Raw genomic sequence first — 24,622 nt, 5'->3', positions numbered from 1 at the left:
CCTCCAAAAAAGAAGTATCAGGAAGAGCTAACTAGTTGTGACACTAATTTTTTTGGGGGGGAGGGGGGGCTGACCTGTAAAAATGCCATGTCAGGTAAAGTCCTGAGAGAACTAGGATTTGACCAAAGGAGGCTCCATCTCCTGTCTTGCTCGCTCTGCCTCACAGGAAAGCCTCTGTGATAAACAGCTGCACCCTCTGTTGGAATCAAAAACAATGGAATTGGTTTCCTGGTAGAAACCAGGGATTGAAACTTTGTTAAAGAAATAAAAGCACTCATATTCTTCTCTAATCTTTTATTGGCTGTAGGGATATTTTCATTTTTTAAAAGCTCAAAAATACAAAACATGGAATACTGTCAAATAATCTATAGAACATTCAATGTTTACAAAGATTAATTTTAAATAAGATTTAAAAAGCGATGCAGTTCAGTCAATTTACATTTTAAAGAATTTAACAGAGGTATTCGTTGTACACATGCTTTTAGCTTTAATGTATGTACAAAATTTCTCTCTGGAAACATTTAACCTGAGTTGGAAATGAAATCTGGACTGAAGAGATTTTAATTTACAAAAATAATTTTTCTCAAAACATAAGCAGTGATTCCCAACTGGGGATCTCCCCCTGAAGTTCAGGGCTCAGACCCAGGACAAGAATGAGGGAAAACTCCTTGTTGGTCAAAAGCTTTGCTCAAGTCCAAGGATTGCACTTGTGGGCCTTTAGTCAAAGTGAGCTTTCGCAAACAACCCCGGAATGAGGTCTGGGTGCTCAGACAGTTTTGCTTTACACCAGCTGATTGGGAAAGAAGAGAAGAGAAATCCAGCTTAGTTTTGTTGAAATGACATAAGTAGGAACAATAGAAACAAACATCATCTCAAGTGGTTTCTAAACCAAAATTAGAAGACTTTTTTCTCCACATTTATGATTCAGTGAACAGAATTCATAAAATCCTTTTAATATGTAATCATTCTAAGGCATAGATGTATAGCTTTGCCACTCTAAAAATTAGTCATTAAAAAGATGTTTATATTATCCCTTGTAACAATTACTTGGAAGGTTTGAATGCATAATTCTAACCCCAAATCAATGTGAGTTGATGAGACGCCACTTTACCTGAGCAGAGGAGAGCCCGCCATCCCACTCTGGTACACTTCTAAGATGATCTGACTCAGTGAAGCTACCCAGCTTACTTGACCACCACCCAATGTTCTCAGTTTTACCCAACGATTATCTTAGGCATGTAGATTATTTTGAATTTTCCAAGAAGTCTTTGGATTTGAAATGGCCTTTCTAAAATGGTTAAAGATGTTGTCACTCAATCTCTGTGTCTTTCTCCACCCCCAACTTCTATGCATCTGTGTTGACTTTGATTCCCTCAGTGACAGTATAAAGGAGCAGAGCAGGTATCCCCGCGTACCTGGGTAGCCGCCCACATAGATGGGGTTGTTGGTGTCTGCTGACGTGGACTGCGTGTGTGGACTTTCAGCTTGAACCACGTGCCCGTCGACAACCAGAGCCACGCGGTGCTTGCTCTTGATAGCTTGAAGTGTGTGCCATTTTCCATCACAGAGCGTATTTGCATCTTTGGGCTCATAGGTGGCTGTTATCCTACCAGCACCATTGTTGACATGAAACAAAAGCTGAACAGACAAGAGACACAAGGAAATATCTGGGTGAATATTCCCATATTTAAGGGACACAGTCCATTTGTATAATGATCATGAAGTGGATAAAATCACAGGATTTAGCCAAAAGGAAGGGTTAACTATGAAAACAATGGTTTTGAAAAACAGTCTCTGAAAGGGCTCATATGACACTGATTCCTCAAATTTCAGAAAGTACAAAAACCCATCTCCATGAGAAGAGGCCTGGCTGCGAGCTTAGTGTTATAGCCTCTGATCGGCACTTCCCTTACCAGACAATAGGACCTGATAAGTTTACTGAAGGTATCAGGTCATACCAGTTGATGACATCTATGAAAAAGCATTCAGGAACTCTCTGACAAAACAAAGATACCACAATGAGTAGTACCACACACACACACAAATCTAAGTTTTGCAAAAGTTGGGAGGGAAAAATTGCTGGTACGTGGTTGTAAACTTCTTCTGCTATATAGGAAATGATTTAGTATTATTTGAAGGTAGATTGTGCCAAATTAAAGAGGTATATAATAAATCCTTCAGCGACCACTAATTTTTAAAATAAAAGAACAATAACTAATAAGCTAAAAGTAGCATAAGCAATACACCAGAAATTACATCTTTAACAACTATTACATTTATGGTAAAATCTTTCAGAATCCACTTAATGTGCAAAGATTGTAGAATTTCTTTTAGGGTGCAGATGAGGAAAGAAGTCGGCTGTAAGCCACACTTAGGCAAAAATATGATCCATTTTGATTAGACATGAAAATGACATGAGTAGATGCGAAGGGCAAGAGGTCAGAAATGGCTGTTTTATACCTTCCCCACCCCCATTCTAAGATAACCTAAGGGTCAAAAACCCAGTGGAGAACAGGGAAGTGCTACAAACAACTGGATAAGTTTGGGGGAATCTAGGATGTAGAAACTTGATCCTTGTGTTCCAGGAACCTTTTAAGCATCTTACTCCCACAACAATATGGGGGGACTACAGTGTAGGAGAATAGGGGATATCATGTAGTTAAGGGAGGGAGAAGACCCAAGAGACCACCGTCCCTAACTCCCAATGGCTTCTGCACGGCAGGACAAAAACTCCCATATGCTCACGTGACCCTGGGCAGATGTGCAATGCAGTGGGAGATGAAGAGTCAGCAGTGCCCATGCCCCCTGGAGAGGGCAGCCCAATGCCCAAAGGAAGGCGGCCCAACTCTGCAGTGTGCACTGGACTGCAGAGACGTCAGACCCCTCATTACAAACAGCCAGGGGCACCTCCCTGGCCAAGAGCAGAAAGGACAGTGACTGTCAGCTGATGACCAGGAAAGCTGAACTCCCTCAACTGCTGCTCTGGAGACAGCCCATGGAAAAAGACAGTAGGCTTGAGATTAGACTTGCTTCCCCCACCCCTTGCCTGCACCCAGATGTCACCCAAGGGGAGAGGAAGGAGAATTTAAATTGGGAGAAACCCTGCAGGGACAGTTTGAACACAGAAGAGATGAAAGTGCTGTTCATTGGTGAGTTCATTTTGTTCCCAACACGAGAGGGGCAGAGGCTGGAAAGTAAGAACAGAAGAGTTAAAGGAAAATTAATTTTTTTTTTTTGCATCAAAAGAAATATTAGACCACAGAACATCCACACCACAGAACACTATGCAACTCTGTAATAAACGGGAGCAGACTATTGATATATGCAATAACCTTGATGAACCTGCAAGAACAAAAGCCAACCTCAAAGGATATGTACTGCATGGCTTCATTTATCTAACATCAGTGAAATGAAGTTCCAGAGATGGAGAACAGATTAGGAGTTGCCAGGGGTGAGAAATGCAGGGGGAGGAAATGGGTGTGGTTTGAAGGTTGGGGAAAAGGGGCCCTTATGGTAAAGGCACAGCTAAATGTCTTGATTGCAGCAGTTGTTGCACAAAGCTACATTGTGTTGAGCTACACACACACATACACACAGGAGTGAATTATGACTGGTGAACTCTGCATGAGCTCTGTGCCTTGTATCAACGGCACTGTCATGGTTTTGATGTTGTCCTAAGTTATGCAAGACACTAATGCTAAGGAGTCTGGGTAACAGGTGCACGGGGATCTGTCTATATATTTCATTGCAACTTCATTTTTTTTTTTTTTAATTTCTCTCTCTTCTCCCCCATTCCCCACCCCGGTTGTCTGTTCTCTGTGTATATTTGCTGCGTCTTGTTTCTTTGTCCGCTTCTGTTGTTGTCAGCAGCACAGGAATCTGTGTTTCTTTTTGTTGCGTCATCTTGTGTCAGTTCTCTGTGTGGGCAGCGCCATTCCTGGGCAGGCTGCACCTTCTTTTGCACTGGGCGGCTCTCCTTAGGGGGTGCACTCCTTGCATGTGGGGCTCCCCTACGTGGGGGATACCCCTGCATGGCACGGCACTCCTTGCACGCATCAGCACCACGCATGGGCCAGCTGCACACGGGTCAAGGAGGCCCGGGGTTTGAACCGTGGACATCCCATGTGGTAGACGGACGCCCTAACCACTGGGCCAAGTCTGTTTCCCTGTAACTTCTAATGAATCTATAATTTTTACTGAATAATAAGTTAAAAATTACTGGGGGAGGGGTGATGTTTGGGAGCCCCATATGATGTTATGCATGCTTATTTTATAAGTTCACACCTTTTACTATACACTTATTGTCTATGTGTGTTCATGTATGAATAATATACTTCAGTAAATTGTTTTTAAAATGAATAAGAAAATACTAAGGAGATATGGCATCAGGTCAGCAAGTTATTCTTAGATGATTTAAGAAAAAAAAGTTCTTTGTACTGCAGTTACAAGCTTACAGTGAGTTAAGTTCAAAATTATAAAATAAGTTATTTTTTAAAAGGTTTTCAAGGGGAAGCAGATGTGGCTCAAATGATAAGGCCTCTGCCTACCATATGGGAGGAGCCAGGTTCATCCCTAGGGCCTTCTGGTGAAAAGAAGAGAAAGCATGCCTGCGCAGCGAGCCGAGTGCCTGCATGGTGAGCCGAGCGCACATGTGGTGAGCCAGTGCCCACGTGGATGCCCATACGGCGAGCCAAGTGCCCGCACGGTGAGCCGAGTGCCCGCGTGGTAAGCCAAGTGCCCGTGTGGTGAGCCGAGTGCCCATGTGGTGACCCAGTGCCTGCGTGGCAAGCCGAGTGCCGGTGCAACAAGCCAAGTGCCTGCACAAGTGAGTCATACAGCAAGATGATGACGCAACAAAAGAGAGATGAAGGGGAGAATCAAGGTGAAGTGCAGCAGAAACCAGGAACTGAGGTGATGCAAGTGACAGGGGACCTCTCTCCACATCAGAGGTCCCCAGGATCAAATCCCAGTGAATTCTAGAGGCGAAAGATAAGAAGAGAAGATAAAAAAGAGAGAACTAGATACAGAAGATCACACAGCGAATGGACACAGCAAAAAACAGCAGGGAGGGGGAGGGGAAGGAAAAAAAAGCCTTTCAAGATGCTCTGTTTTTACATATTAATTGGATTTTCCCCTCTACTCCATTAAAGAAATTGGAGGTTTGGATCTGAGTATGGCTACTGTTTCTCAATCTCTCTGTCCCTGACACTGGGGCGAGGGCCAGGAGGACCCCGTGGAGATCCAGCACCTACCTTGCCATTTACAATCTCTAATCCGATGGCGTCCACCTTGGCACTGCTGATCCCCAGGAGAACGCCATTCACCGAGGAGGTTCGAAACTCGAGAGTGATGTTCACATCTGATCGGACTTTGTAGCCTTCTTGAACTGAAAGACACAAGGGCAGTTGCAAGTCAGGGGTGGGGAGGGCTTGCGGCGAGGCAGTGGGGCAGACGGCGCCTGCGCATTTCCGCTCCTGTCTAGGGGCGGGGGGCCAGGGTCTAGCTGTGCTCATCGCCACATGCCAGCACTTTGCTCTTGGAACCCGGGTTCTGGCATCGGCAAGACAACGTGAAGGTTTTAAAGAGGACACGTGCCACCAGCTGGGCTAAGCCCAAGAGCTGAGACAGACTTGTGCTTCTATCTCCAGCCACGGGGGGCACCCAGCACCTGCATGGGGGTGCATTTTGGGCAGGTGCCAATACGGCCTTGTCTATGGACCCTTCCACCCTCAGCAGTCTTGCCTGTGTTCTGGATTGGATCCCTTTCTCATATACCCTGGAAGAGTCCATTTTATTTGCAAATACTGACATACTAGCTGTCCTCGTCTGAGCCAGAATCCATACCAGGATTTCCAAACATGGGAACTTAATTGAGAGAATTTTTAATTCAGGCCATGAAAAAGCTGAGGGGTCAAATGGGAGCTATCAGCAGTGACAAGCAGTTATTACCACCCTAGGGCGGAGGGAAAAATGGGAAAAGATGGTGTTAGCAGAGCTTAGTGCCAGGAAGGTCCACGGGTTGCTGACGCCACGGAGAAAGGGGCTGCCGGGAGCCATGGAGGACTGAGCAGCTGCCAGAGGAGCCACAGCAGGCATAGGGGGAGGGTGCTAGCTCTCCCCTCCGTCTGTGCTTTACCTCCCCGCAGAGGGCAAAGGAGCTAGACAGATGTAGATCCCTGTGACAGAACAGAACAGGGCAGAGAGGAGCGCGGTTCTCAGCACAAGCTAGAAGTTAGTGAGCAAATCAAATGTCTGAAGTGTAAGTCAGAGACCTGACAAAGGTTAGTTCTCTGCCTTGAGGAACTTATATTCTAAGGCCTTTAAGAGATTTAAACTTCCTCTACTTATCATTGATGAATATTCTTGACAATCTCAGGGGAGCTAATTTCTTCATCAAATCTGACTTGCCCTGGGCTGAGTGATCTGTATATTTTATGCTGCTAGTTTTTATTTCAAAGGCCTTTATTAACTTGGGTGGCAACCATGCACCTTACATAAATCTAGGGAAAACACAGATGAATCAGTGTCATGTGTCTGCCCTGTGTCAGGGGACAACCACACGTGGGAGGAGAAAGCCTTTTACAGACCTCTATAGGATATGAGAGGTGAGAAGGCTTTTATATTAAAATTAATTATGGGAAGCGGATGTAGCTCAAACTGTTGGGTGTCTGCCTACCACATGGGAGGTCCCAGGTTCAGTTACTTGCACCTCCTAAAGAAGATGTGACAGGCTGGTGTGGTAAGCTGACGCAATGAAGAGACATAACAAGGAGAGCACACAATGAGAGATATAACAAGGAAAGCACACAATGAAAGACACAACAAGCAGGGAGCAGAGGTGGCTTAAGCCATTGGGCACCTTCCTTCCACATGGGAGATCACAGGTTTGGTTCCTGGTGCCTCCTAAAAAAAAGATGAGCAAACAACAAACAGACACAGAGAGCAGACTGTGAGTGTAAACCAAGGAGGAGGGTGGGGGGAGAAATAAGTAAAATAAATCTTTAAAAAAAAGTCAATAAATTAGAAATAACCTGGAACATGGCACTAAATGTGGTCTTTCTGCAGCCTCACCCAAATGGCTTTTATCTTATTACATAATTCTCAGACCCATATCAACTTAGAGTGCAGGCTAATCCCAGAAATTTCTTCCAAGGTTGTTGATAACACATACCAAGAGCAGCATATCCACTTCCTTCAAAGAAAGTTCCTTCCTGGGCCACTGTGAAGCACTTGTTTACGGCAAAGGCAGACATGGGGCTGTCCTTGTCCAGCTGTCTACTGTTAACTGTCACCTCCCCGATGCAGGCAGGAATGCTGTGGGTGATCTAGACCCAAAGGCGTGAGAATGGATGGTGGTGATTATAACACAAAGGGCAAGGGGAAAGTTTCCTAGGTGACATCAGTTTTGATTCTCTCATACAAAAATAGCTATACAGTATCTTTTATTAAAATTCACAATACTTCATATGAATGTCTAACTTAGAGCTCCTGTCTGAGTATTTTTTGCTAAAGCAGGTAAAATGTTTTCTACTATTTTTATCAAATATTATGGCAATGAAGAATGCTGGGTGTACTAATCTGTAAATACAAATCCGATGGACTTTCCTGATTTGTACTGGGGTGACATGGCTGTAGAAATGGAAATATCCATTAACTACTAGGCAAGAAAAGCTGATTGGGCTTGAAGGGGAAGCTGCATCACCCAACCCATGGGCATGGTTGGATAAGACATACATTCCACAACCAATCCCTGGCTTTAGGTATGGTAATTTAACTACAAAATAACAACAGAAACAACCACGACAGACATGAATAGGCAACTTACATTTCCAATGTTCTTGGCCTTGTACTCAGCAGGAAGGCCTCCCAGGTACAGTTTTCCTTCCACATCCAACGAGGTTCCATCTCCCACAATGGAAACCACTGGGGACTCTTGATCGTCAACTGTCATGAAGCCCTTTCTTTTAACATACTCTGTCTTGACCTAAAACAAAATGAAAACATCCATGATGTTGAAGGGCTCTGAGAAAACAGTTCACAACATGTGCTAATTATAGCTAGAAAATAACCTGAACTAAATCCTAAAGGCTGAGTCACATAGTTTGTGTTGAGAAGGGACTGACCTGGGAACATGTATGGAAACTGGCATGGGTAATCCCTGGTGTAGAAGAGAAAGCGTTCCAGAGTCCTAGTTACGACAAAGCAAATGCCATGACCTGAGTTTTGGTTGGGTCACAACCTGGGTATGGGTTTTATCTACTTCTCGTCAAGTACAGAGCATACATTCTATCAGTCTTACTGAGAATCTTCTAGGGGTCAGGCCCTGGGGTATTTCAGGAGGCAGACGTCTCTGCCTCCATGGAACTTACACTCTATGGAGGAGATACCAGATAAAAGTAAGCTGGAAATCAAAGGAGTAAGTGCCTTTCAGTGAACTGGAATGGACAAAAGTAACAGACTAAACCTGGAACAAGTAACCACAAAGTTCTAAGAACTCACCGTGTGCCACCGGCCATCACTGAGCAGTGCAGGGTGGGAAACCCTTGTTCTGCCTTTACCGAGATCAAACATGAAGTGGAGGCGGCCCCCGTGCAGCTGGAGGGTGGCATAGTCAACTTGGTTCTGATGAGCCATGTAGTAAATCAGACCACTCCATGCAAATGTCCGGATGCTTAGCTGAACTGAAAGCCTAGAGGAAAAGGAGAGTTCTCTATTCAGGGAGAAATAAGGGTTTACTTACCATTTTAAAAATAACTGCAGAGAGAGAACTCAATCATTGTTTTAACATTTATATATCAAAAAGACCCAAATTGAGGAAGGGGGAGGAGAGATATTCATTTGCTCTTTCACTCCTCCATGTATCTAGCCATTTATAATGAATGATAAATGGTCACTGTGTAACTATATGTGCTGGGAACTGTTTAAGGATCTGAAGATAAAGCAGTGAACAAAAGAGGAAGGTCCCTTCTCTCAGGAAACTAGTACCAGAAATATATCAGAGAGTGGAGAGTGCTGGGCAGAGAGTTAAATTGGACCATCTAGAGGCTAACTGGTGATTACATTAAGTCATCAGGGAAGACATCTCTGAAAAGATAATTATGCTGAGATCTAAATGACAAGGAGCAAGTGTCCAAAGCTCTGCGGGGAAAGCATTCATTTTCTTATAGGGCAATAGAAAATAAGTTAAAATAAAGGGTTTAATTATGGTTGACAGTCCCAAATCCCCTACTGTGACCATGTGGCAGATGGAACCAGCATGTTTGTCTCTAGGTGGCCTTCCCTCAGATGGAAGTGCAAGGTCACCAACACATAAAGGATCAGTAAGAAAAGAGAGTGTGTCTGGGTCGTAGTGGGTGAGGGGCTTCGTAAGGCAGTTACTTGGATTTTATTTTAGGTGCAGTGGGAAATCGCGAGAGGGTTTTAAAAAAATGACTGTAAAATATAAATTTACGTTAATATATGATTTACATTTTTAAAAGATCCTTCTGTCTGATGTGTGAAGAATTAATCAGATTGGGCAAAAGAGTCGGCAGGGGACAGGGGTCAGTCAGGCATCTGTGACACAAATTCATCAGAGGCAAAATGGCGGCTCAGACCGGCGTGGTGGTAGTGGGGACGAAGAGGCGTTGAACTCATTCATGAAACGTTGCGGAGAAGAAGCAATGGAACTTACTGATGGGTTGGATTTGAGGAAACAAAACAGTAATTTTTAAAAAGCCTCTATTTTGGGGCCTTGGGCAACCAGCGAACGGTGATGATGTTTAGGGAAATGACCCTGGAGAGCAGGTATGAGGGCGGGGATTGTGGATTCTCTTTTGGTGGTGCTAAGGTTGAGGTGCACGGTCCCACCCACATGGAGACGTCAAGTAGCCAGTTGCACATACAACTGCTGAGTTCAGGGCTAGAGATGTGGGTGTCAGAGCATCTAGATGGCCTCTAAAGTCACAGGACCAGAGGAGGCCACCCCGGGAGGCCCACGTGTGGAAGAAGAGCTGGCATAGGTGCCTGAGAAGTGGACAGTGAGACAGCAGGGCATCTAGGAGATTGTGGCGCTATGGAAGCCAAGCAATCTGAGCAGCCAAGTGTGTGCAGTTCTGCTGAGAGACCAGCAGAGATAGCCCCATCCACAAGAGCAATCCTGCGGAGTGAGCCTGAGGAGGGGAGACAAGAGAATGGAAGGTGAGGAAAGGGCACACACTACTGGAGGTGACTCTTTCAATGAATTTTACTGGGAAAGAGGGTCAGATATTAGGGGTGTGTGTTGGGGCGGGTAGTGGGATATGGAGTTTCCTGGAGAGTTTCTGTTTTAAGTTAGATACTACTAGAAAGGAAGTAGCATAGCCTAGCGGTTACAAACACAGACTGAAGCCAGACTCCCTGGTTTCAAATCCTAGCTTTATTGCTTCTGAGCTGTGTGAGCAGATTACTTAACTTCCCTATGCTTCCATTTCCTTAAAGTGATGGTAACAATAATTCCTACATCGTAGGATAATTTAAGGATTAAATTAGGTTATATGTATAAAACACTGAAAAGAGCCTCTGGCACAAGTGTTCATGGTCTTATTACTGAGTTTTTATGCTGAGATCCTATTTTTTATAGACTGGAGGGAGAAGTGGATGGTGCAGAGCAGGAGAGAGGTGATGGGTCCAGAGGACAGGTGAGAGGTGGCCTTTGCTAGGAACAAAGACCTTCATCTATGTTAACAGAGAAGAGACAGAGTTCTGGAACAAAGCAAGTGGGCTGATCTTATTGGTTGGGGACAGTGGTTCTGGTAGCTTCTATCTTCTCAATAAGGCAAGGCTATCAGCTGGATGCAAAGAGATTCATGGGAACACATAGAAGTTTTGACATAGAGGAGATTCTATGAGTAATTCATTAAGGAAAATAAAAACCATGAACCTATTAGAGAGATCTAGTTGAGTCCTCATGTAGTTGAGCGGGTCCAGTTGAGATCTGTGGCCATAGCTTTAAAGTTAACCCTCAGAAAAGAGGACTCTCTCCAGCCTTGTTCACTTCTATGGTTCTGGTAAGGAAGCAAACTGTTGGGTTTTACTTGGGGTTACAGAGTGGAAGGGACCAGAAATTAGGGAGTCTGCAAGGGAACACTTAAAAGGCTGAAATGGAATTGGAATGGGTAGGAGATATATTATGTTTTGGGGCTGGTGAAGAGGGGTGGCAAGAGAGGGAAAGCCTCAAGGGTGAACAGCTCACAGATGGCCACGCAGCTGAAGAACTGCTGACGTGGGAGGAAATAAAGTAGGGTGGAGAGCTACCAGGACAGGAGAAAGAGGGGGTTAAGAGGATGCTTAACGTGGACCTTCTGGAGATGGGGGTGGATGTGTGTGAAGTCAAGGGCGTGACTGTGGGAGAGGGTGGCTCAGAAGGAAGGAGAGGAAGGTCTTGGATCTGAAAGGCCAGGGGTTGGGGGCTGCTGCACTCCTGGAGAACGATGGCAGGCGTGACAGAAAAAGAAGCCTCTGAGCCAAGGTTAGAGGAAGGGGTGACGATCCACAGAGGACAGCACCAGGGAGATGAAGACCTGGGTGGAGTCTGAAGGCATGACCTAGAGAGGAGCTGGAGATTTTAGAGGGAAAGAGGAGAGATGGGGGGTCAGGGGAACCTCAGCCTGCTGCAGGCTGTGAGATGGGAGGTGGCATCATGGATCGGGGAGGAGTTGTCCCAGGGCCAGGCAGGAGTCAGTGCAAGAGGGTGGGGTGTGGCACTAGGAATTTAGGGAGCACAGTGCAGGAGTTTGGGTGGGCAACTGCATGAGATTCAGGGCTGTTGAAAATAGAATGGGGGTGAAGGTCCAAACGATGAAAAACCAGAGGGCCTTGGGATTCTGGAACAAAGACTGGTTTAGATGGATTCCTACCTGCAGCAGCCACACCAAGAAAGGGGGAGGACAGAAACGTCAGGGTCCCCACTGCAACCCCTGTTGGAGCTGTCTGATAGGGACAAAGGCCGAGTTCCCCTCTCTCTGCCTTCCCACTGTCACCTCTGGGTTGCCAGTCTGCACTCCCTAATAAAGAAGGCTGCCAGAAGCTTCTTCTGAAAAAGACCCTGCTGCTGGAGGACACCTCCCAGCGGAAGGACTTTGGCCCAATACCCACTTCTTTCTGACAGCCGACTGGTTGAACGGCAACACAAAATGGCTGCCTTGCGCCAGGCCAAACTGGTGGGCGTTGGGGACGTAGCCTGGAACGCTGTCCACTGCACACTGTACCTGAAAGAAACACACGGGGATGCTTAGCCAAGCCAGTCAGACCCCTACTGTTCCCACAAAACATCTCAGAAGCAATCCTACCACAACACCAACAAGCCTCAATCGTTACCTGGCTCAAGTCAGCTTCAGCGTCAACAATTCACTTGGGTCAACCCTTTATCTCTCTGTGAGAGCAATTTGAACTCCTTCCTCTCATCTTACTCCCACTCAAATTCCTGTACATTCACAGGGACGCTGCAGTCCCTCCTGCAAATTCTTTGCCAGGCCTGGCTGCTGAGCTTTGGAGGGCCCCCGTGGCACAGCCCCCGTGCTGAGAACATCGCAGACTGCAAGAGGCTGCAGCACCCTTCTCCCCCCCACCCCCCAGGAAACTGGAAGTGTCCGCAGAACACAGGTCAGCAGGGCCAGGGAGCTTGGGGAGAGTCACCTGGACTGCCCCCTCTGCACACTGAGCCCACATATCTGGGCGGGGGGTAGGCAGGAGTGGACACAGAGTCTTCCGTGACCTGAATGGGAGTGGGCAGTCTACCCAGGAACCGTTCTGAGCTCAAGGATTGGCCCTGCTTGGAGGGCTTTGGGGATGACTGGCCCATCAGTCAAGTAACTGCAGTATGCACTTTCAGTCAAAAGTGTAGAAACCAGAAGGAGGGAAAGACAATGAAAAACAACAACAATGGCCATTGAAAATATCTGGCCCAAACTGACTTTTACTACCTGAATAAAAATTTTTTTTTTACAGCAACAATGACACAAACAATGACTTACACTAAATATTTCTATTTCTATGTTTTCTAGACCGATTCCAAAGTAGTAGGGAGTCTTTATAGGAACTTAATAAAAAATGACTGACCTGCAGTCCTCAGAATCTGTGCCAGGCCAGGTCCACCAGTCTGCTCAGAGAAACAGTCCCATCCCTTCCCTGCTTTTTTTTTTTTTTTGGGGGGGGAGGGGTACCAGAAATCGAACCCAGGACCTTGTCCATGGGAAGCAGGTGCTCAACCATGGAGCCACATCCGCTCCCCAATGAGAATTGTTTTTATCATTTGCTTGTTTTGTTTTCAGGAGGTACTGGGAGTCGAAGCCTGGTCCTCGTACGTGGGAGGCAGGTGCTACAAGAGCTACATCCACTCTCTTGCTTTCTTTGCTTAATCACAAGGCATGGCCTCTGGAAACCAGTTGGTCTCTCCCTCTCTTTAGCTGCAGGTGGCCTCTCTGCCAAGCCTGGCTGCTACGGGGTGTCTGCCTGGTCCCCCTCTCCTGGGCCTCTGTCCTTGACCTCGTTTGCCCCCCTCCCCCACTTTGCTTTCTCAGCTTCTCCAATACATTTGGCACTTATTCCCCACTCTAATATTTTTCTGACAGGACCCGACCGGTACAGGGAAAGAAAGGTGCTCTCACGGGGCTCGGTAAAGGCTGCGGCGCCGACAGAAGCTCGGCGTCCTGGAGCGCGCGCTTCGACTCCTCCGAGAGCCAGCAGGTGTCCAGGTCGACGTGCTCGTAGCCCACCGCCCTCGTGAAGTCCAGGAGCCTGGAGGCCAACAGGAAAGCGCTTTCCAAGTGAATCAGAACGTCAGAGACCAGGACAGGAACCAATGTCATTTGATCACTGAACGAGCGAGTCCATCTAAAGCCATGACTAGATACCACGATCGTGAGTTCTTTTAGGAACCGAGCTAAGCAGCTTCCGCGTGACTACACATCTACATACAGTATCGTACATGCGCTCCTGCTTGATTCTTCTGCCTAAAACAGCACCCTCCCCCGATATCCCTAAACCTTTCTTATCTGCAAGACAAACTCGGGAGCACTCCTCAAGAGTCAGCTCAAATGCCCAGACCTCCTCCTGCAGCCCTGGCCGGGCAGCCTCAGGAGCAGATCCTGTGTCCGAATTCCCACGGCACCACCCAGCGGCCTCTAAGAACCAGAGGCCCCTGGCCTGGGGTGTCCCTTCTCCAGGAGGTCAGGAGCTACACCAGCTCCTTTACACTGCAGCCTGAGCAGCGTGTCCTGGGCCCGCACCCAGCTTATGGGGCACTTTCCAGTTTCAAGCCGAGGGCCTTGGACCAAGGCTCTGGCTGTGCCCAGTCCCTAAGTTTCTGCCCTGTAGGGTTCCCAGCTTCATGGCTTTCAGGAGCATGAAGATGCCTACTCCGTCCGTTAATCAAGGAACAGACCAGACGCTTGAGCGACTACGTATATTAGGTCGACTGCAAATAAAGGAAACCAAGGGGCAAAGTGTCCATGGGTTGAACCCCATGGGACATTTTATTCTTGAGAATTTTGCGGACTCCTAGGAGGCCATTTCGTGGAAGCCACGAAGGCAGGAGATATCCAGGCAAGTGAATGGATGAGCCCAGGGGGGAACCTGTGTCTCCCGATGCTCAGGGCACTTGTCGCTTCTCCTGGCTAGCAAGCGCAGAGGCCCCTAGGTCAGGGCACAGCTCCCATCCCATAGGTCCAGTCACAAGGGGGAGGACCTCGAGGAGAGATAATGGCTCACGGGCACATGTGAACTCTTTCTGGCTCATCATCCACCCCAGGGCTCCTGCAGGTTAGCTGTGGGACATGGGGCACCGAGACTTCCAGTTTGCTTTAAAGTAGTAAGTTCAAGGCATCCAGGATGTGCCTGAAGAAATCACCAGATTCTTTCAAATGCTTGTCAAAAATGTATATTTTAAGTTCTGCTATTTATTGACAACTCATGGGACGCTTATTGAATCATCATTTCTTTTAAGTATGGTAACCGGAACTGCCCTTTATTCTAGTGCAATAAAATCCATTTGTGGGGACTTTCATGATAGAACAGTGGGGTTTGCTGGTGGTTCAGGAAACTGAGGCAGTTTAGGAATCTCAAACAGCAAAATGGGATTGCACCTTGCTATTAGCACTCACCATTATGAGATCAGAAAGTGCCAAAGTGTGTAGTTACACTTACTCCGTGTTAAAAACCAGGTTCCTGATGCAGCCATGGAACGATCGTCTCATTTTGAGCAGAGACGTCACCTTGCCCTCTGGAATTCCTCCTAGGTACAGGTTAGATATGTTCATTGTCCTGTTCTCTGATGACTGGCTCAACTTCATTTCTACAGGCTTGGTCTCATCCATTTGAACAGTGATAATTCTAGAAGGTTGAAGAAAAGAATAGAAAAACTTTTTTTTGGTCAGAATTTATGCCATTTAGTAATATGATTTCATGTTATTATATATATATATATACATACATATTTATTTATTTATTAGAGAAGTTGTGAACTTATAAAACAATCGTACATAATGTGCAGATTTCTCATACAATGCCCCTCTACTAACACCGTACATTATAGACTATGAAAGGACATCATCAGACTATTATCATTAATTATGGTCTATAGTGTATATTTGTTACATTTTTTCCACACCTGCCCTATTATTAAACAGTTTCTTCTTTGACATTGATGCAGGAATATTACAATATTGCTGTTAAGTATAATCCATAAATTATATTAATTGTATTTTCCCCATGTAGCTTCATATTCTAACCACCTTGTAATAGTGATATACATTTGTTCTTGTATTTGAACTATTAACCACAATTCTCATCCACCTCTGGGTTCACTGTGTAATTCAGTCCCTAGATTACTCTCTAGCTTTCTTTCGGTCAACATTTACATCTCTAGACTACCCCTTTCAGCTACAATCCGATTTATAAACTAGCTGTGTTAGTTATACTCACTACAATGCGTCACCATCAACTCTATCCATTTCCACACTTTTACAGTTAATTAAAAATTCTACATACACTAAGCCTCAATACCCATTCTCAGCTCTCGTCATCTCCTAGCAACCTATTCTCTAGGTTTTATCTCCATATGTTTATTCTTTATATTTAGTTGACATTAGTGAGACCATACAATATCTGTCCTTTTGTGCCTGGCTTATTTCGCTCAGCATAAGGTCCTCAAGGTTCTTCCATGTTATATGTGTCTCAATTTCATTTCTCCTTACAGCAGCATAGTATTCTATCATATGTATAGACCACAGTTTGTTTATCCATTCAGCAGTGGATGGGCACTTCGGTTGTTTCCATATTTTGGCAATTGTGAATAACACTGCTATGAACTTTGATGTGCAAATGTCTGTTCGTGTCACTGTCTTCAGTTCTGGATATATTTCTAATAGAGGGATTGCTGGGTCATATGGCAGTTCTACATTTAGCTTCCTGAGGAACTGCCAAACTGTCTTCCACAGAGGCTGTACCATTCTACATTCCCACCAACAGTAAAGGGGTGTTCCTATTTTGCCACATCCTCTCCAGTACTTATGATTTCTGTTTTTTAAATAATGGCCATTCTGTGAGGTATGAGATGATATCTCATTGTAGGTTTGATTTGCACTTCCCTAATAGCTTGTGATATTAAACATTTTTTTTCATGTGTTTTTTGGCCATGTGTACTTCCTCTTTGGAGAAATGTCTATTTAAATCTTTTGCCCATTTTAAGAAAAACTTTTAAATACAATCAAACTTTTAAATACAATGAAACAAGGAATTTGTCCCTTTTTAATACCTACATAATTCTAATAAGTTTTATTGAATCATATAAGTACCCTGAAGATACATTTTAACCTGATATTGGGCATGAATCAAAAGGCAAATTCTGAATTCAAACTTTAAGTGTTCTCCAAAATGTATGGAATGTTATCAAGTGTCATTGAATTTTATGCTTTTCTGGGGGTGGGAGCCTTATTCCTTTACCTGTTTACCTAAATAACAATGTCCAGTGGGCTTTTAAAACATCTGGTCTAAGGTTTTGGAGGGAAATATACAGGAATCTTGATTTAACGTTGTTTGCCACAGAGTAAAATCCAATACAAAGATGGTGTCTACTGGGCCGCAGTAAAGGGCAGAGTTGAGGCAGTTCAGTAATGAAATTCCACAGATATCTTATGACAAAGCAGGTGAACTTGATTTCCAAAGGGGTGTTCTGCTAACGTGGTTCTAGAGTTATTTTGAAACTAGGAAACCTTTGAATGCTAGTGATGTCCTATCCCAATTACTTCACTACAAAGGTACCATACCAAAGTTCCTAAAGGAGGAATTTTTCCTGTGGTGCCCACACTGCCATCCCACAAACATCCCTGTCCTTGCCATGCAAACAGTACCTCCTGTTCCTGATCAAGGAGATGGAATGCTCCTGCCCATCGCTGTACGTGCCCGTGGGAGAATGCAGGAGAACTCGTCTCAGGCTCGTTCCATCCCCAGAATTAACATGCACTTCGACGTGGCCTTCAATCAGCATGATGGAAAAGAAGGGCTGGGAATTAAATTCCCCATAGAAAAATCATGAGTGTATGACTCTTACATTTTTCATCTTATAAAGAAAATGAGAGAATATTAATGTGACATAAGCAATTTCTTAAGAATCTCATCATCCTAACACAGGTATTTTGAATTTCACATTTTACCATCTCTGTTCATATAATTTATATTGTGCATTACGCTAGTCTCACTAAACATACGGAGGACGTCCATTTCTGCATAGTCTTCATGCTTATTATTTATCATTATATAATGTCTTAGCAAGCAGATACAGTGTAACTCATTACAAAGAAAATTTAAGTGGTTTCTAATTTTCTGTTACTATCCATAGTGACCACTGGGAATGCTTTTCTTGCCTAAGAAAATCGTTTCTAACATTTTTGAAAGTAGTATTAAAGGATTGGAGGGTTTGGAATGTTTTAAGCTCTTAAAGCTTTTTTTGCCACATTAAGAAGCAAGTGTAGGGATTTCAGCTTTCATTCTGTCTCCTAGTAACCTGCCCAGCAGTGCTGGAATGGGAGAATTTCACCCTGCCCTTGCCGGTGCTGGATGACAAGATCACTCCTTCCTGATGACTTGGTAGCAAACTTTGACTTGCTAGTAGCCCTATGAAGATGGGTGGAGCCCGCCAATCTCGGTCATCGGCAGTCTTTTCCACCAAGGCACCATCTGGGGTGGCCAGACCAGTGTTCCAGTCCCACTCTGACACAGAACAGCCGTCACGTCCCCTCGGCTGGCAGGTTACCAGCCCGCTCCTTCCTCAGAAAATGTGGAAGGCAGCCTTCACCTGGCAGCAGGTCGTGATAACCACGCAGCAACGTGGTGACGTGCCCTGCTCCGTGGCTGACAGAGCTCTGTAAATGGTGGCTGCACGTTCTCAGCTTCATTGAAATCTCTTGAAATTACTTGATTTGCATAACTATCTTCTATGTCACTGAAGTGACATGTAAATATGGAGAAAAGTCACCTTTTTCTCCTCTCTTGCTCCAAGCTTATAAAGGCCCCGTTTCACTTTCTGATTCTTAGAATCCAATGATAGACAAAGAAAACCCTGTGTCATGGAGCGGTTTACTACAGAGCTCCACGGCATTTAAAGACTTGCTGATTTAGCCATAGAATGAGAGGAACAGCCACGAAATGGGGGAAGAAAACTCGGGACAGGCTATCTAAGCGAGGTAACACAATTTAGAAGTAGACAGCACATTTCTTTCCTCAGTATCTGTGCAGGCAAGATGGATTATGCAATTCCAAGAAATTGCTGATTCACAAGGGAATCTCATTTAACCACAGTCACCGTTACTTGTTACTTATTGAAAATGCGTATCCAGACACAACTGGGAATGCCCCCTCGCTAAATGTTGATGACGACAGAACGTTCCACCTAGCGTTTCCCCAGGCGCTTCCTTCCTGAGCCTGGGGGCCAGCAGCCTTCCAGCTACTCACCACTGGTGTCTGCCGAGGTCGCTGCTTCTCCCCGTCCTTGCCAAGGGCAGCCAGGATGAGGCCACTGCTGTTCCCGGTGGCAAACGTCGCCAACAGCTCCGACTCTGGTGGCAGAGGCTTGGGGGGCAGTTCAACGTAGCCGCCCTTCAAGAAGCTCACGCTGCGGATAGGCTGGGCCAGGAGGCGAGAAGGCATGTCAGCTCTCATCCGCAGGCTCGTCTCCACAGGTGGAGGGTACTGCTGGGGCTCCCCCCAATCTCCTTTCCATCAGCCCCACTGGTTCGTATTTTATTAGGTTATTAAGCTGAGAAGCTGATGGGCATTTACAGAAACCCCTTCCAATAAGAATAAAATGCTGCCTACCTCCAGGACACAGCCCTTTCTCACTCCATAAGAACTTCGGAGTAAGTCAAAGGTAGATCTGGATATTTCCAGATTTTTGATACAGCCCACATAGCTTCTACTGGTGAGACCTTTTCTGTAGGGAAGGAAAAGGAGAAGAACAACAACACGTGGATTTTATAATTCCATTTTTGCAAAAAGGAATAAAAATGGCATTTTTATATTTCCACGTGCCATCCTGCAGAAACATCTACGTCTCTAAGAACAACAAGAGTGGTGAGAACTTGACATCAGCTACTTTCCCTGGGACTAGAGAAAGGGGCTGAAACTAGTGAGTTTGACTACTTAGATGTTATGAGGGTTTGGAGCTGGATGTACCCCAGAAAAACAGCTTCTTAAACTTCATGCACTCCTGTGGCTGTGAACCCACTTTAAACAGGACCTTCTGACGAGGTGACCTCAGCTAAGGTGTGGCCCACGTCAGTCAGGATGGTCTTAATCCAGTTACGGGAGTTCTGTATCACAGACAAAGAAAAACGCCACAAGAGGCAAGAAACTGAACCCCGAAGGGAAGGGAAGGATGAGGAGATGCCACCAAGTGCTCTGCCATGTGACGGAGGAACCAAGGATCGCTGGCAACTGGTCTCAGAATCCTACAGGCTTTGGGGAGAAAGCATCGCCTTGATGATGCCCTGATGTGGACATTTTCAAAACCATGAGTGACCTAAATTCTCATTATTTAAACCATTTCATGGTATTTGCTTAAGCAGGCTAGGAAACTAAAGCAGATGTGCACCTACACAAAGGTTTAATAATAGAGTAACTCTTAAAACATACTCATCAAATCGGAGACCAGTTATAAGAGAGGCAGTGAGTAGTCACAAAGAAATTACAACGCAGGGATTAAAATGCCATGTCCACATTGAGAAGACCGTTCACGTCCCCAGGGGCAGTGCCAACGATGTAATCCCTTGGGCCTGGAGGGCCAGGGAGGCCACTGGCTGTGGACCACCCCGCACACTCGGGAGCTTGATCCTGAAGGCAACGACTGCAGTTGGTGGAGCCTGGCGTTGCCCAGAACCGCATTCCTTGGCTCCCACTCAGGACCCTGTTTTTCCCATGCGAAGCTGCCACATCCCGGCAGAGGCCGGCCTGTGGTGAGGTCAGGCTCATTTCCACAACGTGGAGTCCACTGAGCATCTCCCAACTGTGCCCTGGGCCCCGGGCAGTCACGGGAGAGCTTGGCTGGACCTGGCTTCCCGGCAGAGCCGCACCCCATTCGGTTCCGCTGTGCGAGCAATGAGTCGTGGAACGTTTAGGCACTGCCTGTCTGGGGGCAAGGGTCAACCTTTCTGGACCTCAGTTTCTCCCACTGTAGCAAGGTGGTTGCCCCTGCTGAGAGGCAAACCCTTTCCAGCTGAGACTCGTCGACTCTTGGACGTCTTCCTAGAACAGGGGTCCCTGGTCCTTTATTTAGGCAGATCTGCCCATTGACAACAGGGAGGGTGGTGATGGCCTGGGACTGGCGTTAGGACGCCAGCCCTACCTGTCTTGGCAAGTGACCACCTCCCCTGAGGTGTAAATTTATTTCTTTCCACATCCACATTTTTTTAAAAAGTTGAACTAACGAGAAGTATTATATTTTTCAAGAACTCTATGTACGTTAAACAAGAGATGAACCGAAGCTTTGTTAATTGAGAAAGCAAGAGAAAATTCTTATCAACGCTAAGCAAAGATAAAATATTACACAGCTACTTTTATAACCCTGAGTCAGTTGTCTTTTCTGTGTGGAAAGGTTAACTCCCGGTGAAGGGCAAAAAGTCATACATGAAGAACATTCACGTCTGAAGTCGCAGCGACGCGCCCCTGCCTTCAGCGACGGCCAGCAGCGGGGGAGCCAGCACGTGAGGCTGAGCTCGCCACGTCTGACCTTGACCAGAGGCTGTACCCTCCTGGAAAGCGATCACAGAACCCCCTGCTGCTCACACTCTGAATCTAAATGTGTTTTAGCAGGCATCGCCACCCTTTAGGGCTCCTCCCTGAAAGCCAGGTCATTCCCGAGGGGAAAGCTGACCTAACCTTAAATGTTAAGCACCAGCTGAAGGCAGCCCGTGTGGCTCAAGTGCTGGAGTGCCTGCTTCCCAGGTGCAAGGTTCAAGGTTAAATCCCCGCGACCTCCCGAAGCACACACACACACAACAAAAATCAAGCCTGAAGTCCAACTCAATATCCCTATCACCGATGTGGATTATGATAAAATAGCCCTTCCACCTCATTTTCAAAATCGACGTTAACCTTTGATTTTTAAAAGTTTCGTGATAGTCATTTTACCACAAGCAAAAATGTATATTTTATGACCAAAACAACTGCCTTTTCTCTTGCTTTCCTATGCTTTTCTAAGTTATAACATTATGCATCTGTCAACATCAATTAAATTTCTTTTCTTTTGCTCCAAGCAATAAAGTGGCACAGACTTGTCGACACAAACCCGTTCTCACCAGGCTGCCTCCCCCACTGCCGTGTCACCTAGGGTCCTCGGCACTTTCAGACATTCCTGGCAAAGGGGGAAGGGGTTGGGGAGTGGACCCTGGGCTGCTCAACCCACAGCGACTGGAGTGGCGGCCCCTCTGCCCCTCTGTTGGGATTCAGCACGAGCACACGGAGTGAAGACTCAGCACAGCTACTGAGAACCCTGGGCAGGGCGACCCGGTGTGGACATTTGGTGACTCTACATCTTGGAAGCTGTCTGCGTTATGGCTTTGATGGATGCACTTGATGGCACAAATGGCTTTTTTTTTTTTTAATGATAGAAAGGAACCATAGAGTTTAATCTTTCCACTCCAAAAATAGGAGGCTGAGGACAATGAAGTAAAGAAATTTAATGTAAACTATTAAAGTCAAAGTGAGCCACGAGTCACTGCCGGCGAAGGGCCCTGCTGCCTCCCCTCTGCCTTCTTTGACTTCCTCAGACTGACCTTTCAGCTTTTGCCTACGTTATTCCTGCTAAGCATATATGAAAGGGGAGGGGGATCCAAGAAAGTCTACAGGGAGCACGAATGCTTTTGCCTTAAAAAAGACTCAACCACTCTACAAGGATGTCCTGAAACAGAAAGTAGAGTCTCCAAATACTGCACAAACCAATTTCCAGGTGTTCTAAAGGCCATCAACATAAGATCATTACTTTTCCTGGGAAAGGCTTACTTCATAGCCAAATAGTGGTTTGAATAAAAGCTGGCAATGAGGAACCCCAACATTCTGCAGTTTAATACCATACCTCACAATTCTTGACTTAGGTAACCCGCCCACATAAATTGGATCCTTATCTAGGCGATTGAGGTCAGAAGATGCTCCTGGAGTTTCACCTTGTTTGGTTTCTTTATAACTGGTGTTATAAACATCGATAACGGCCAGGAACCCTAAAAGGAGAGAAAAAGTAACAGATAAGAAAATGAAAAACACTTTCTACATTAAAGCAAAACTCAACCTTATCCCCTTTCTAGAACAAGTCTCTGTCAGTTTGTTTACAAAGACATATTGCTTTAAATTCTGCAGAGAGGACCGGGTAATTTGGGGGGCGGGCTACTAGGGATTGAATCTGGGACCTCATACATGGGAAGCAGGCATTCAACCACTTGAGCTACATCCGCTCCCCTCAGCTAATGTTCCTAACGATCAAAGGACAAAGGAAAAGTCTCTGTGCAAAAGTCAATAAACCCAGAACGGACATCACTAAGGGATAGCAGTGCATGTGCCAAAGGAAGTAGAACGGATTTGAGCCTTGGTGCCAATTTGGCCGTGAATGTTAAATAACATACTTGGAAACCATAGACAAAAGAGAACGAAGATCTTCCAGCAAAACGTCAACCCCGTTGCTTAGTATTCCAAAGATAACAATGTTTTTCAGTTAGAGGATCATTAAATAATACCCAGGAAACAAAAGTAGAATAAAGATAGTTGGTTTTGGAAAGAGCTCTATTTCTCCAAGGGTGACCAGCCGCACATCGTCCGCCCGCATTTACCTTGCTTTCGGTTTCTCTGGAAGGAGATTTTGTACCAAGTCCCGTTGTTGTAGCGTCTGTCTGTGATAAGAGCAAGTGGTCCTGAACCCAGGTCAACCGTAACTTTAACTCGGCCGTGGACCAGCTCGATGGATAAAAAGTCTTTCTATAAAGAAGAGAAAAGAGTCGCCTGTGGCTACAACTTTGTCACAAGGTCTCCTTTCCCTTAAAGACAGGGATGGCAGAAACCTTCTAAGGTCAAACTGAGGAAATGGGTCTGGCCCAGAACCAGAGGTCTGTGCCAGGAAACAAAAATTCCACAAAAGGCTTTCTAGAAGACTACAAAAATATAAACAGAGCCCTATTCATTGTTACCCAGATTCACAATTTAGGAAGAGAATTGGAATTCTACGTATTGCTTTCATTTTTAAATGACAGATGGGCCAGTCTTAGGAGTCAGAAAACTGGAATTCAGGAATTACCAGCACTGAAAATAGTCACCAGAGGTAAAAATGGGAACATGAAATCCCTGTGGGTTGGAGGTCAAACGAGGCTAAGCTCAAAATCGAACAAAAAATGTTGAGCTGATCTTCATAATGCCTAGAAGTCTAGTTTCCACTTTGTGAGCTGCTGTGTTTTCCAAAGCTTCTTCAATAAACTGTAAAATGAATGATTTAAAATGGGAACTAGTATGGTATATATATTATGTACATATATACATAGTATATATTATTACACGCTAGTGTATATTATACTAGTATACACTCATAAAGCAGCCTTGGACCCAAATAGCCTCACAGCAGCCTAAATGTATATACACAGAAGGACTGGGGAGCTGATGAAGACTCTTACGGTGCCATTGGAAGCGAGGTAGAGAAGCAGCCCATTTGGTGAAAAAGTATTAAACAGCATTATTATCTGTGTCACAGTAGCCCGGAGCGTTTTCTCCACGACAGAATAGCCATTCCCATCAAAATGGAAGGAAGAGTCTTCATTCTGGGGGCTGCAAAGAGAGCAGGCAACATACAGTACATTCTAAGGAAGCAGTTAAAGAGAACAAATGATATATTTGCTGACTTCTCCACACACACCCCCAAAAAAAATTCTTGGCAGAGCTGTTATTTCCATAATTTGATAACTATAAGTCAGAAGTACTGAAAAATATGCTTGCCACGAGATTATGCAAAACAAATACCCATTCGCTTTATAAAGAACTGAAAATTGATATAGGCAGTTCTCACAGTAATAAAAAGAAATTGCTTCATCAGATGAATAACTGCTATAAAGATTTTTACCCACCAATCAGATATTTCCTG

General features: G+C 45.3%; 1 protein-coding gene across 2 annotated transcripts in view; it reads right to left on the bottom strand.

The window, feature by feature from the left end:
* Window positions 1-279: 279 nt before the first annotated feature.
* Window positions 280-24,622, bottom strand: part of LAMA1 (laminin subunit alpha 1) — a 158,054-nt gene continuing 133,711 nt past the window's right edge. The window contains exons 49-63 of one of the 2 annotated variants that reach the window (XM_058277382.2): window positions 24,159-24,309; window positions 23,328-23,472; window positions 22,583-22,724; window positions 19,330-19,444; window positions 18,967-19,137; window positions 17,367-17,518; window positions 15,163-15,348; window positions 13,626-13,776; window positions 12,115-12,227; window positions 8,500-8,689; window positions 7,826-7,984; window positions 7,172-7,325; window positions 5,253-5,386; window positions 1,416-1,638; window positions 280-790 (exon numbers count right to left, since the gene is read on the bottom strand). In XM_058277382.2, the coding sequence (XP_058133365.1) occupies window positions 630-790; window positions 1,416-1,638; window positions 5,253-5,386; window positions 7,172-7,325; window positions 7,826-7,984; window positions 8,500-8,689; window positions 12,115-12,227; window positions 13,626-13,776; window positions 15,163-15,348; window positions 17,367-17,518; window positions 18,967-19,137; window positions 19,330-19,444; window positions 22,583-22,724; window positions 23,328-23,472; window positions 24,159-24,309 (2,347 nt within the window). In that variant the 3' untranslated portion in view covers window positions 280-629. The remainder of the gene's footprint in view (window positions 791-1,415; window positions 1,639-5,252; window positions 5,387-7,171; window positions 7,326-7,825; window positions 7,985-8,499; window positions 8,690-12,114; window positions 12,228-13,625; window positions 13,777-15,162; window positions 15,349-17,366; window positions 17,519-18,966; window positions 19,138-19,329; window positions 19,445-22,582; window positions 22,725-23,327; window positions 23,473-24,158; window positions 24,310-24,622) is intronic. The other variant, XM_058277383.2, reaches the window with a different exon arrangement.

Source organism: Dasypus novemcinctus, chromosome 16 (genome assembly GCF_030445035.2).
Source record: "Dasypus novemcinctus isolate mDasNov1 chromosome 16, mDasNov1.1.hap2, whole genome shotgun sequence".
NCBI lineage: Eukaryota > Metazoa > Chordata > Mammalia > Cingulata > Dasypodidae > Dasypus > Dasypus novemcinctus.
Note: the sequence above shows the minus strand (reverse complement) of the source record. Positions and strands in the feature narration are given on the sequence as shown.